Raw genomic sequence first — 15546 nt, forward strand, 5'->3', positions numbered from 1 at the left:
ACACAACAACATCACTATAATAACACACAACATCACTGTAATAACACACAACTACATCACTACAATGATAACACAACAACATCATCATGATGCTTCCTAAAACTATATTAGATTAGTGTGCCTGCCTTGGTGCACAACCACACCAGCCTAACCCTTCCTTTCATTTCACTCCACACACACACACACACACACACACACACACACACACACACACAGACACGCACACATACACAGACGTACACACACACAAACACACAGATGCACACACACACAAACACACATACTCACTCACTCTCTTACACACACACGCACACACACACACACACAGACACACTCACTATCTCTCTCTCTCTCTTACACACACAGCAACAGCCGTAATTGTAAAGTGTGGAACTTCATGTGTTGCCATGGCGATTGAGAGGCTCCACTCTGAAAAGTAAACATGTCTGTTCAGCAGCAGGTGGTAAAGACTTGAAGCTGAAAGCAGCTGCTGAAAGATGAGGGTGGCTGCTGGGATTGATTCTGTCTCCAGGTTTCTGGTGTGCTGCCCTGCCAATAGATGCCAAACCTAGATGCCAACCATTACCTAACCCAGCCACCTAACACAGATGCCAACCCAGGTGCCAAATCCTACCTAACACAGCCACCTAACCCAGGTGCCAAACCCTACCTAACCCAGATGCCAATCCCTACCTAACCCAGGTGCCTAACCCAGGTGCCAAACTCTACCTAACCCAGATGCCAAACCCAGGGGCCAAACCCTACCTAACCCAGATGCCAAACCCAGGGGCCAAACCCTACCTAACCCAGATGCCAAACTCTACCTAACCCAGATGCCAAACCCAGGGGCCAAACCCTACCTAACCTAGATGCCAAATCCTACCTAACCCAGATGCCAGACCCTACTTAACCCAGATGCCAAACCCAGATGCCAAACCCTACCTAACCCAGATGCCAAACCCAGATGCCAAACCCTACCTAACCCAGATGCCAAACCCAGATGCCAAACCCTGCCAAACCCTACCTAACCCAGATGCCAAATGCTACCTAATCCAGGTGCATAACCCAGGTGCCAAACCCTACCTAACCCAGATGCCAATCCCTACCTAACCCAGATGCCAAACCCTACCTAACCCAGATGCCAAACCAAAGGTGCCAAACCCAAATGCCTAACCCAACTGCAGACTGCCTATAACCAGATGCACAGGTCCTCTGGTCCATCAGAAATTCATAGATAGCCTGCCATGTCCACACTGTGGCTTCACAACAGAGAGGTCAAGAGCAGGAGTAAAGAGAGAGAGAGAGAGAGAGAGGGAGAGAGAGAGAGAGAGTGTGTGTGTGTGTGTGTTTGTATGTGTGTGTTTGTTTGTATGTATGTGAAATGCAGGAGTAAACAGTGTGTGTGTCCACTTTATTCATGAAACACTATTTCTATCCAGTTTACATCCATTCTATTTACATAATAACTTAGTGCAATCTCTAAGTGGCTAACTAGAATAGTCTTCAATTTATATTTATTTCGAAATGTTGACAATTCTGAACTCAATATGAAAAATTTTATATAATGTATAACTGACAGAAAAAAAAAAGTTTAGATCTGGCTTTGGATGCGTCAGACACTGTCTACCATCACATTAAAATCAATACAAGGCAACTTCGGACAGAAATAGAAAACCAGATTACTATTTAGAATACTGAGGCGTCATGGTTATGACCCACGTTTGGCTCAGTTTGGAGGTGGATTCTGTGTAAGTACTCAGAATGTTTCACAGAAATATATACCAACAGCAGAACGAACACCACTGTCATGTATGCAACAGATACAGGGCAGGCAGGGCGGAAAGGACAGGTAAGAAGGTAAGACAGGTAGGACGGAGAGGACGGGTAAGAAGGTAAGACAGGTAGGACGGTCATTATTGGTAAGGGTTTCCGCAGTGCAGGTGCTGGTCCACTGCTTGTTAGCAGCACAGAACCTCCACAGGGGTTGCCAAGCGATGCTGCCGTGAGACTCCTCCCTTCAAGTCATAAGAGCAGGAACATCACCTTCACCTCCTGGTTGCCCCGGGCAACTGACAGACTTCTGAGACACTGAATGCTCATGCCCACCTCAACACACCACACACACACACACACACACACACACACACACACACACACACACACTCACACACCACACACACATGCCCACCTCAACACACCACACACACACACACACACACACACACACACACACACACACACACACACACACACACACACACACACACACACACACACACACATACATACACACACACACACACACACGTACACACACATACACAAACCACACACACATGACCACAAATACACAACACATACACACACACACACACACACACACACACGCACACACACACAGCTCCACATGAAAGGAGGTACCCCAAACATAAGTCTTTGTGAACTGAGAACAGGAGAAATATATTTCCTGCTTCTTTTTCTCCTTCTCTCTCTTCTACCTCTTCTCTATCCTTCTTTTTCTCCTTCTCTCTCTTTTATCTCTTCTCTCCTTCTTTTCCTCCTCTCTCTCTTCCACCACCTCTTCTCTCTCCTTTTGTTCCTCCTCTCTCTCTCTCTCTCTCTCTTCCTCTCTCTCTCTCCCTCTCTCTCTCTCTCTCTCTCTCACTCTCTCTCTTTTTCTCCCACTCTGCCCAGTGTTTCTCACCCTCTCAATAGCCCTGCAGGGGTAAACGGCACAAAACTAAAACATCTGTCCAACATTTACATCCACACACACACACACACACACACACACACGAACAGCACACACACACACACAAACAGCACCAAACCAGCGGCCTCTCTGGGAATGATGTGGTCATAAAATCTGTACAGAGTGAAAAGAGTCTTTAGAGTACTTTATATCTTGCAGTCCTCCAAACTGCAAACCACAAACGCCTGAATGCCACTGACCGTCACAGACCCCTGACCCTCCCTGACATCCACGGGGCTCTCATTTCCTCATCCCTCTTTTCTTTCACCCTCTCTCTCTCCCTACCCCCCTCTCTCTCCCTCTCTCTCTTGCTCTCCCTCTCTCTCTCTCTCTCTCTCTCTCCCTCTAGGCTGCTGTATTTCCCCCTAACTCTACACACACTATCCTCTCACAGTAAACCTCAACCATTCTTCTTGCAACAGGGCTTGAGTAATGGTCAGTGTGGTCAATAATAATAACGGACAGTCCTACTAGCATCTCACCCCAACAGGACCCTAAAGCATGCCCACCACCACATCAAGACAAATGATGCTTTACAGGAAACATAAATCACAAACGCCAACATCTGAAATAAAAGCAGAGGCCTCTAGGCATGTGAGAGCGTCTCCAGCGAGAGCTTTCTCATGCTTAAAAATAAAAGATGATTTCATTTAATTTCAGTGAGTACAGCAGAGAAGCAGATGTCCTTCTCAGAGCTGAGACTCCATCATCTCCACTCTTCTAGCCCTCCTGTTGTGTTCGCGGTCAAATGTGACCGATTGACCATTCTTTTCTCTCAAAAATACTGTTAACTTAATCTGACTACCATGAGGCTCCATGACTTTGTTAACACATGGCATCTGAACACACAAAACAAATTTTGATAATTTTCATAGCAACTTGAGTGTTATATTTAACTTTAGAACACCCATGTGTATTCCTGGTCAAAAATGACCGGCCATTAGAAATGAATGGGTGAGAAAATGGTAGTGTATAAAATTGAGTCCAGGCACATACTTATTGATCAGATGGACTGTATGTGTGCTTCTGTACATTAAAACACACACACACAAACACACCCTGACACACTCTCTCTTTGCTTCTATGCCAGCCCCCACTGGAACCTTTCCCCAATAGAATCTTCCCCTTTCTGACTTGCATGAGCTCGGGTCAATGAGGCCTGCAGGCCATAAATAGCAAATGGAAGTTCAAAACTGGTTTTATCCAATAGAACACAACAGTTGATCACAACATTATAATAATATGTGTTACTATGGATTTATAACAAGTTATAATGCAGCAGTCATTTTTGACCGGGAACACAAAACTAGTAAACATAAAATGAACACAACAGGAGGGCTAGAGTGATGTTAGCATTCGACAACACAGCCAGTGGTGTAACTCTTTTTGTGTAACTCTTCTAGAGTAATGTCAGAACTCCACACAAACACAGCCACTGGTGTAACTCCTCTAGAGAAATATTAGTCTGTGCTGTAACTCTACTAGAGCAATGTTAGTGTTCTACACAAATTAAAACATCGAAAAAAAGAAGCAAATGTGAAGAGAAAGTTAAGCAAATGCAGTGTACAAATTATGTGGAAAAAAGTGAATGTTAAGTTAAAGGTACGCTATGCGAGATTTTCACCTTTACAAAGCCAATTTGACATGTAATAGGCAAATCGTTCACCTAGCATAGCTATATAGCGAGTCGCTAGCGAGAAAACCAGTCATCCGATTTCAATAACGGAGGCCCGACAAATCTGTGGGAGAATCGTGAAACATTACCTTGTCAGTAGATATAGCTCTTTGGAGATAGCTTATGCCTGTTGTTAATCCTTCACCATCATCAAAAGTATTTTTTATTGTGTACAGGGGGGATAAGTCACGAGAAGTTTGCTATTTACAACAGCAGTATTTTACAACAGAGTAAAATATAAATATATTGCGACTCTAGAGGGAGCTCTACAGTCGCCAAAAATACCTAAACCTGCATAGTGTACCTTTAAATACCTAAACCTGCATAGTGTATCTTTAAATACCTAAACCTGCATAGTATACCTTTAACTACCTAAACCTGCATAGTGTACCTTTAAATACCTAAACCTGCATAGTGTACCTTTAAAGCAGCACTAAAGAACATTTGCTCTCGGGGTCCCCTACAGTTAAGAAGTGCAAGCAGTGCAGTTTTAATAATAAGTAATAAATTAACTCTTTATTATTCCACTGCATGGTTGAATTTCCCATTGTCCTACGTAATTTAGAACGACCATTAACCGTATGTTATTTGCACACCTATGAAGTAGATCCATTTTTTTGGCCGTATCACACTTGTATATTAATTCGCCGAACTCGTTAAGTTTTAGCTAGATAGATGACAGCAGGCTAAGTAAAATAGTGATGTTTCAAAACTAAAGTTCATCAGAATCTTGGGATACGCCCGCTTGACAACGGGAGAGATAAAACTAACGACTGGCCTTTGGCCGTAGCAACCATCCATTTAGAACTAGTAACGGCAGTTTGTCTATGTAGCAAACTATAAACATAACTCGGATACGATTTAGAGGGAATGCACAGACAGCAATCTGTAGAAAGAGAGCTAGCTCTGAATTCCTGTATCACTGCCTATCTATAGTAGCCTATCTATAGTAGCCTATCTATACTCTGCAGGGGAGCGTGCCTATTTCCCCACAACTCTATATTCCCAGACCCTAACCTAGAAATGTGGGAACATAGGAAAGCCCACAACATAGGGCTGTGGGAACATAGGGCTAACCCCCTCTGCAGTCTTTAGCATAGCAACTTTTCACGATTAGACATTATTGCTATCGCTAGTGAAATGGAAGTGATGTGATTATGAAGTGAAAGTGACGTGATTATGAGGTGAATGTGATGTGATTATGAAGTGAATGTGAAGTAAAAGTGATGTGATTATAACCCGAAAGTGAAGTGTAGTGGGATTGTCCTGCACTAACTGGACGCTGTAGAGCCTCTGCACTGATCAGAGGCAGCTCATTCTTGTAAGCGGGAGGTTGGTGCCGGGCGGCATCATTTCCCCACTGCAGAATGGACCACACACACTATCTCCACAGCGACCGGAACATTCCTGTCTCATACAGACAGCCATTAGCAGTGTGGTGTCACTTACATGCAGTGTGATAAGCAACAGATGTTTGAGGTCAATTCTAAGACGCAGAGAATTATCAGCTTTTGTTAACGGAGAGAATTCAATATTTCAAAACAATCCAAAAAAGTTTAATTTAATACATTCCAAATGTTTCCCTGTGTGTGCATACATATGAATGTGAATGTGTGTGTGTGTGTGTGTGTGAATGAGGGACAGCATGTTGTACTGTGTAATATTATATCTCCAGTCCCAGGGGCTTTCCCCTTTTCCTTACATACTTTCCTCCCCAATATCAAGCCCCCGCTGTCATGTTCTCTGTCACTTTCACCCCCTATGCAACAACCAGCCTCATCCACTCAACTCTTTATCATTAAAGCTGCAGTTGGCAAGTCTGGCAGATTGAGGGGACTTAGCCAAAATGTTGAATGTTTACAAGTCTCATGCCCCTCCCCCACTACTGCCGAGCACCCTCATCGAGTTTGTGCTCGTCAGTGCGCACCAGACTGCACCAGACTGTGATTGACAGTCAGATCTCACACAGCCCTGCTCTGATTGGACCAGAAGAACCGGGAGCTGGCTGTGGATTTTTGCGAAACAAATAACAGGCTCTAGGTGGAGATAGAAGTGCGGGTTTTTTTCTAAAACCGGCTGATTTATGTTGTTCTGTCGGAGCATAGTGTCGGTTTCAGTGAATATGATAAAAAAAATCTTGCCAACTGCAGCTTTAAGTCCCTCATCATTCCATCACATCTTTATTGCCATGCCGCCCTCTCTAGCGTCTCGTTTGTGTTCGCATGGGAGGCACAAGGCACAGCAAGTAAAAGGGATGCTCGATGTCTCTTCTTGGTCGTGTTATGGGGCTTTCAGACAGGAAGTAGTAGGCGTTGCGCTTAAACATAAAATAATAGTCACCACTGCGAGCTGCAGTCAAAGTTCAGCATTGTTGACCTTTGACCGCGGTGTGCATAAGGGCACTGTACTGTACTGCGCTTTGCATCGCACACTGGATAACTGTTCCTGAAAACAACATGTTTTAGAGCACAGCAGTGCATTTCGTTCCGCCTAGCTCCACTCATCCATCTGGGATCAATCCATTGGAGTGGTGAAGCCAACCCGTGACGCTGATAACAGTCTCACAGTCGCTTCTACGCTATGTAACATCTATGAAACTCCCGCCCTGCGTCCTGATTGGCTGTACCATAAAATCTGGTGCAGAAATCACTCTCAATGGAAGAGGTCCCAGATGGATGTGACTGAAGCTAGGCGGAGCTAAGCGGAGCGAAATTAATCTGGCGAGAGTCAGGTTAGTGGCGTTTTGGTATCAGTTTTAGAGCACAACAGTGGCGTTGTGGTCTCTAACCAGCAGTGGCGTTGTGGTCTCTAACCAGCAGTGGCGTTGTGGTCTCTAATGTGTGAGGAGCACAGCAGTGGCGTTGTGGTCTCTAATGTGTGAGGAGCACAGCAGTGGTGTTGTGGTATAAGTATATTTGATCCTGTGAGGGAAATAAATTTGTTGTCTGCATTTATCCCAATCCGTGAATTAGTGAAACACACTCAGCACACAGTGAACACACAGTGAGGTGAAGCACACACACTAATCCCGACGCAGTGAGCTGCCTGCTACAGCGGCGCTCGGGGAGCAGTGAGGGGTTAGGTGCCTTGCTCAAGGGCACTTCAGCCGTGCCCACTGGTCGGGGTTGGAACCGGCAACCCTCCGGTTACAAGTCCGAAGTGCTAACCAGTAGGCCACGGCTGCCCTCCGGTTACAAGTCCGAAGTGCTAACCAGTAGGCCACGGCTGCCCTCCGGTTACAAGTCCGAAGTGCTAACCAGTAGGCCACGGCAACCCTCCGGTTACAAGTCCGAAGTGCTAACCAGTAGGCCACGGCTGCCCTCCGGTTACAAGTCCGAAGTGCTAACCAGTAGGCCACGGCTGCCCTCCGGTTACAAGTCCGAAGTGCTAACCAGTAGGCCACGGCTGCCCTCCGGTTACAAGTCCGAAGTGCTAACCAGTAGGCCACGGCAACCCTCCGGTTACAAGTCCGAAGTGCTGACCAGTAGGCCACGGCTGCCCTCCGGTTACAAGTCCGAAGTGCTAACCAGTAGGCCACGGCTGCCCTCCGGTTACAAGTCCGAAGTGCTGACCAGTAGGCCACGGCAACCCTCCGGTTACAAGTCCGAAGTGCTGACCAGTCGGCCACGGCTGCCCCTCTTGTGCTCCCTAACGTGTGAGGCGCTTCATTGCCCTGATTAGTTTGGATGTGTCATCTCATTCCATCTGATCTCCATGCCGACACCGTGCCTGTGCTTGTTTGAAGTCGTTAGGAATTCCTCTGGACTTGTTCCTGCCATGCCTCCTGTAAGAACACGGAACACGGAACACGGAACACAGAGCCTGTTCTTCTCGCTCGCTCCCCCCAGCAGCTGGAACGGCTCCCTGAAGGAGGTTTGTGGTGTGTGCTCTCTGTTTCTCTCTTTTATTTCTCTCGTTCTCCCTCTTTACCTTTTCTCTTTTTCTGACTCATTGTCTGGTCTTTTGTTTCTCTCTCTCTCTTTTGCTCTCTCTATCTCTCTCTCTCCCTCATTCTCTTTCTCTCTTTTTTCTTCTGCTCTCTCTCTCTCCCTCTTTCTTATTCTCTTTCTCTATCTCCCTGTCCCTTCCTCACACACATTCTCTCCACTACAGCAGTAGTCATGTTTGAGACACAAAGTAGCCTAGCAACAGGGGCGGTTTATAACCTGGTAATGAGAGATTATAATCTCAGTAGTTTATAACCTCTCATTAACAGGTTTATAACCTCTCATTAAAAGGTTTGTAATGTGTATATGCCTAGTCATTAATAATAGCATGCAATTATCCTACATAATCACATTTTAAAGTACACATACAATATATGTTTGGGTTAACCCTTTAGGCGCCAGAGGGTTTTTTTCGAAACGTTCGATTTTGACATCTTCATTTCAAAAGGCTATATCTTAAAAGTGATAAGAGATAGAGACTTTCTGTAAATTAGAGAAATATTAAGGATGACCCAAGGTTTATGTAGGGATTAATTATAGACTTTTCATGAAAAATTGCATGTTTGAATGATAAAATGCACCACTTCTTTCCCCCCAAAATGTCCCTCACATTCTGTATGCTATATTGCACAATACTGAATGCTCAGGTAAATACTAAGTAGTAAACAAACTATGTAAATCAATACTAATAAATGGCAGAAACAAACCAAATGCATGTAGCGGTAGGCGCCTTTTGCTGTAGAGATTTTCCATTTACTACATACAGTAGGCACTCTGATTCCATGTATGAGGCACATATATATTATTCAGATGACACACAAACACAAGTAGACAAGACCTGTTTAGTTCAAAAGCTCACTTGCCACGGCAAGGCACAGATCAGGAGTGAGGTGACGAGACAAGACAAGAGACAATGTTAGTATTTGTTTTCTTTTTGTTGTTTTTTTCTTAGCTGACAAAGACACACACATCACAAGGACATGAACACACAAAAAAGAACACATGTCCTAAATGGTCAGGGAAATAGATAATCAACAGTGCAAATCATTACTAATAAATGGCTGACAATTTTTTTTTTTTTATTTAGCAGGCCTTTTGCTGTAGAGATAATGACTATCCATATCCATATCCTATCCATACAGGGCCGGCATTCCAATCATCTTGTGATAGACTGTGCATGGCCTAATGGCTCTCCTGCCCCGTGTCACCACCTCTGCTCCTGTTGCGAGCAGCATGGCCAGATCTGCCTTGAGCTCGCGTCGAGTGGAGAGAATTTGCGCAGCTCGGACTAGGCCTACTGTCATTCTCATTGCGACTCCCCACACTGCGTTCCCCCCTAACTGTCCTATGAGCACTTCGACCTCGTCTAACATACCCAGTGGCATTAGGCAAAGGCTCCACCACGTTACTGTCGCCGCGATTGTGGAGAGGCACACGTTCAGAAGACAGAAGCTAGCGCTATGGACATTAGGCTACCTCCAGCCTCGTTCGCCACACCACTAACACCCTGCTAACTTCCCGATGAACACGCCGAACCCGTGAAACATTATTCCCACCAGTGACATTGGGAAAACGATTCAACATTTGTGCTTGGTGTAAGCTAAACTATGGAGTAAACTCTCACTTTGTCCAGCTGCATCATTGCAAGGCAGGGACGCATCTGAAGCCTCACTAAACGAATCACCGTCATTTTCTGAAGGCAGATATTCCCCTTCAGAATCAGGGTCCGCGAATAGAAGTCCCAACACTTCATTTCGGGTAAACTTTTTTGATGCCATTAGACGATAATCTAATGCAAATACTCGCTGACGTTGACAATATCGCTCTGACAAAGTGGCTCACACGCACACTAGCTCCGGTATTTCACGCACTGATTCAATGCGCTGTAGCTAGAAAGTTTTGTTTAAAGCGTGCCCTTTTTTCGACTCGGGGATGACGTATGACATGTCTGCCATCTAGTGGAGTGGAGGTCGAACGAAATATGACACCCTATTTGACTAAATCGGCCGTTTTATTCAGTACCGCATCTTGTCGACTAAAGTCGAGTAGAGGGTTAACACAAGGGACAACAATAAATACTACAACTAAGGCCCCTCATACTGATGGTGAAACATAACATTTGCTTTAGATGTCCACTCCAACACACCTATAGCCTAGAGGTGTATATACCTATGAACTGTCAGTGACCAGTTGCCATGAGACATTTGTTTATCCTTCATCGGATGCAGATTAAACAAACAAAACCTAAATAATGGTGAAACACAGTGCTTATCCTGATTGTAAACAGCGCTTATCCTGATTGTAAACAGCGCTTATCCTGATTGTAACACTACCCGGAGCGTAAAGATCAGGAGTCTGCAGTGTCACTGCAGAATGCAGTTCAGAATGGAGATGCACAATGACCAGAGGACCCTTAGGCATCATCACTGGTCAGTGGCTGTGTCTATGGACAGTGTGGATCCATTCAGTTAAATCCTATAGAATTGACGATGCACTGTCCATCTCTATACAGTCATTGCTGCAGATATTCCAGTAGGAATTCCAATTTTTTCAATAAGAATCTGATATGAGAATATAAGCTCTTAACATGTGGAATCTGTGTTGTAAAAAGAACTGGGAGATCCTGCTGTGATGTCACACATTGCCATATAAGTACAGAGGGAGGGCGGCATTAATAATTTAAGGAGGGACAGTCATCCTCCCACCCTCCCCCACTGGGAAATCTGAGCATCCCTCTGATGTCACATCCATCAGTATTTTACACACACACACACACAAACATGACTCACTCACACACAGACACACACACACACATACACACACACACACACACACACAAACATGACTCACTCACACACAGACACACTCACATACAAACACACACTAACGAACATTGACTCACACACACACACACACACACACACATACTCACTCAAGTAACATCGGTCATTTGACTAATTAATGGATGCACATAGCACATGTAAGAGCAGAGGAAGTGAGACATTCTCATTCCATCAGATGGTCTGTTTTGAAATGACAGTGAGCTGTATGTGTCATCTGACATCTCATCCTTTTCAGCACAAGTCTCCAGCCCCTACACATGAATATACTGTGCATTTACTGTAATATACATGTCAGTGAGTATGTTAAACTCATGCTGCGATTCAGAGAGAGTCAAGACTGCACTGTAATGTAAACTCCTGTTGTCATTCAGAGAGAGTCAAGACTGCACTGTAATGTAAAGCAGTGGTGGGGGAAATTGATTCTGTTCAGTATCGTGATATTTTGTGCACAAAATTATATCAATACAGTAGCTCAAAGTATCACAATATTTAATTATATAATTTAAGTATCTATTTTACTTTTATTTTACTTGGGGTTTACTCTGATAACATTAAATGTCCGTATTCTGCCCACAAGGTGGCACTTGTTGTGGTGTTTTGTTGTTTTGTTGTGGTGTTTTGTTGTTGTGCATTCAACAGCAATTTCAAATAAAAATGGCTTCACAATCACAACCTGTTATACACAACAATCTGTCTTCTTTCACATCGAGATTGTGGGTGTATTTCGGTTTTCAACAAAGAGCGAATAGTAAGGACCTTGACATGCACCGCGCCATGACAACGTTTTTGCACTACCCTTCTACTAGGTTTTTTGACACTTGACATTTAAAGTGTGTCTTATTTTCCATATTTTTGTAATGCCTTTGAATAATATGAGAGACATGAATCACAGTATATCGCAGAATCGAATTGCAATATGTTGTACCGCAATATGTTAAGAATCGCAATAATATTGTATCGTGGCCCAAATATTGCAATAGTATCGAATCATCACATTTTTGCCAATTCCCAAACCTAATGTAAAGTGAAGTGTTAAATGTGATGTTAAGTGTGAAAAGTTAAATGTAAATCTGAGTGTGGGCATGAGAGCACTTTAGGATGAGTAGCCCTGATTGTGCAAATTAAAATATCACTAACCGTGGGCCTGGCCCCAGATCAATCCCCCACCACTGGTCTGGGCCCTGATCAATTACTTACTACCAGCCTGAGCCCTGATCAATCACTTCTCAATCACTTAGCACGGCCCTGAGCCCTGATCAATTACTTCTCAATCACTTACCACGGCCCTGAGCCCTGATAAATCACTTCTCAATCACTTACCACGGCCCTGAGCCCTGATAAATCACTTCTCAATCACTTACCACGGCCCTGAGCCCTGATCAATTACTTCTCAATCACTTACCACGGCCCTGAGCCCTGATCAATCACTTCTCAATCACTTACCACGGCCCTGAGCCCTGATAAATCACTTCTCAATCACTTACCACGGCCCTGAGCCCATATCAATTACTTCTCAATCACTTACCACGGCCCTGAGCCCTGATCAATCACTTCTCAATCACTTACAACCAGTATGGTCTCTGATAAATCACTTGTCAATCATTTACCACAAGCATGATCAATCCCTTCTCAATGACTTACCGCGGGCCTGGTCCCTGATCCTGGTCACCAGGTCCTTGTAGTCCACTGGCTGGTGGCTCTCGTCGAAGGCCAGCTCTTTGGTGGTGATGTTCTCCTTTAGCATCTCCGTGTAGGGCCCCTCGACGGTGAAGTAGCACGGCCGGTCGTCGTGCTTGTGGTCGTGGAACACCACCATGGCCTGCGTCCACCTGAAGTACTGGTGGACCTGCACCACAAACTCCCCTAGCTTCTTGTAGGTGGGCCCCGTGTTGGTGATGGAGGCGTACTCCTCGAACGCGATGGCCGCCGCTCCGGCCGTCACCATGGGAACGTTCCAGTGGCTGGTGAAGCGCGCCACTTGTGCGGCGGCGTAGTCACAGCCCGGCCCGACGAACGCCCAGGGGTTGTGGGACAGCCTGAGGTCCACGGCCGCCAGCGGGGCCACCGACTCCGAGCACTGGCCCTCCTTGGTGTCGCTGCCTTGGAAGATGAGCTCCAGGTGGTGTCCAGGCAACAGCGCGGGGTCAGAGTTCACGCGCTCCAGCGCTCGGATCAAGGCGGGCGCCACGCGTGGCCATGCCCACGCGTAGATCGTGTTGTTTTTGGGCAAGATGGCCGCCAGCGTGACGTTCAGGCTTGCCGCTGCGTGGCGAGGGGGAGTGGCCTGGGTAAGTCCCGCCCCCAGCTGAGTGGACAGGAGGCCCAGCAGCACGAGGGGCAGAGTCCACGACGGGGGCCGACGCACCAGCATCCTCTGTGGAACAACAACAACAACAACAACAACGACATCAACAACAACAACAACAACACAACATTGCATTCATATAGCCCTTTCTAGTGAGGGGAGAACAGAGAGCCTGGTCATCACTGCACACTGCCCTCAGCTTAGAGGCGCACAGCTTAAAAGGACAGCCCACAACTGACCACTCAGAGCAAGACTGCATCATAAAGGACAAAACTGTCCACAGATACAACTGACCACCCAGAGCAAGACTGCATAATAAAGGACAAAACTGTCCACAGAGCAGCAGGAGAAACTGACCACCCTGAGCAAGACTGCATCATAAAGGACAAAACTGTCCACAGAGCAGCAGGAGAAACTGTTGTTTAAAAACTGAAACTGTCAGACTACAAACTAAACAAGCTGAAATGCAGTTATCAATCAGTCTTGGCCAGTGTTCGAAATAAAATCTTTGCACCTTTGAAAAACATGTAGTTGTTGGTCTATACGAAAAAAATGTGTTTTTCCTTGTTGATTTCACCCATGTATCCATGTTAATTACTAAGTTTGTTAGTAATTATTACCCAATGTAATCATTTACCAAAGATAATCCACTAAAATTGCTGCTGGCCCACTAACGAACACACACAAACAAAAAAAAGTCATTGTATACAAAATGTTTGTAATTCAGTATTCTTAAATGGATGCATAACATCTTGTTTGAGACCTGCGGACTCATCGCTTGCAGATGTATAACGCTGATATATAAAACACCTAAAGCCTATCCGAGAACCTCAGCTTTGCTCTGCCACTTGAGTGCAAAATCCTAGTGCTGGTAACGTACTGACATTTTTGATAAGACACCAAAATGTAACTACTGCAGTCAATTAAAATGCTCCAGGTGTTATATTTTACTTTAACAGCATAAATGAATAGCCTACAGGTAATGTTTTTTTTAATCAACAGTGGTTAATGGTTTTAAAGTATTTTATTTGGCCTATGTTATGTAAATAAATGTCACAGTGTTACAGACGTTTAAGTGCCAGATTTATAATAGTTATGTATTGCCTACATTATAGGCAATATTACAGGGAAAGTAGCTACGTCAACGAATAAAGCTATGTTGCCTATCTGCGAAGATTAATGTGAACGGTCGATAATTTGATAAAACGTTAACATTCCTGATACTTATTTTCAGACATGAAGTTAGATTTACCTGACAAAAAGCCCGTGTGCAGATGTGTAATTTAGCCTACCTTAAATGACGTGGTGATAAGACATGCCTTTCTCGTTGCCAAAGGTGGTTTACGGTGAAACTTCGGAGGCAGGAACGGGGAGAGCGAATGCGCTCTGCTTTCTGAAGGCTGATGACACCTCTTCCAATCTTATCGCGCACAGACTTCTCGGCCAAAACTCGACAATTATTTACAAAAGAGGTGAAGGACAAAGTCGCCGGAAACTGCGACAGGTATGCACTGAAACCTTTGTTTTAGCGTTTGCCCACGAGGCTTTTCTAGAAAAAAAGTTGTTAATATGTTGCCTCCCCTGGTTTTCGGAACCTTGGTGTTTTTCCCTTGTCCGTCTCTCCCTCCTTCAACGGGCACAGCTAAGGGATTGTTCTGAAGTGCTGTCAGTTTCTTAGAATTGCGCTAAGAGCCAAAAACAAACATTGCGCATTTCACGTAGTTTGTCAATTGCCGACAAGCTCAGCTATTTTCGTGGAGAACTTCAGAGCATATTTCAACGGCATCCATGAAAAGCAGCATACCACCGATGAAGACCACCTCTCCTCGCAAAACCGGACATTCGAGAGAAAGGGAAAAACAGTCCCTCCACTTGCATTGGTGGAAATGACGCGCATTAAGAGCGTGCAGAATTCTCTTGCCATGATCCACCAAGCTTCCACAGTCTCATGGCGAATGAGATGATGACACCAGACGTGCGCGCGTGTGTGATTGTTTGTGCGCGTGTTTGTGTATGCCTGAATA

The 15546-nt window shown here is 45.0% G+C and overlaps 1 protein-coding gene across 2 annotated transcripts in view; it reads right to left on the minus strand.

Moving 5' to 3' along the window:
- Window positions 1–15546, minus strand: part of npr1a (natriuretic peptide receptor 1a) — a 59281-nt gene extending 43735 nt beyond the window's left edge. For both annotated transcript variants that reach the window (XR_006026076.1, XM_042076151.1), the window contains exons 1-2: window positions 14815–15546; window positions 12859–13591 (exon numbers count right to left, since the gene is read on the minus strand). Coding sequence is in view for 1 of the 2 variants with exons in the window: in XM_042076151.1 (XP_041932085.1) it covers window positions 12859–13588 (730 nt within the window). In the remaining variant the exon portion in view is untranslated. The remainder of the gene's footprint in view (window positions 1–12858; window positions 13592–14814) is intronic.

The sequence above is a fragment of the Alosa sapidissima genome, chromosome 21 (genome assembly GCF_018492685.1).
Source record: "Alosa sapidissima isolate fAloSap1 chromosome 21, fAloSap1.pri, whole genome shotgun sequence".
Taxonomy (NCBI): Eukaryota; Metazoa; Chordata; class Actinopteri; order Clupeiformes; family Clupeidae; genus Alosa; species Alosa sapidissima.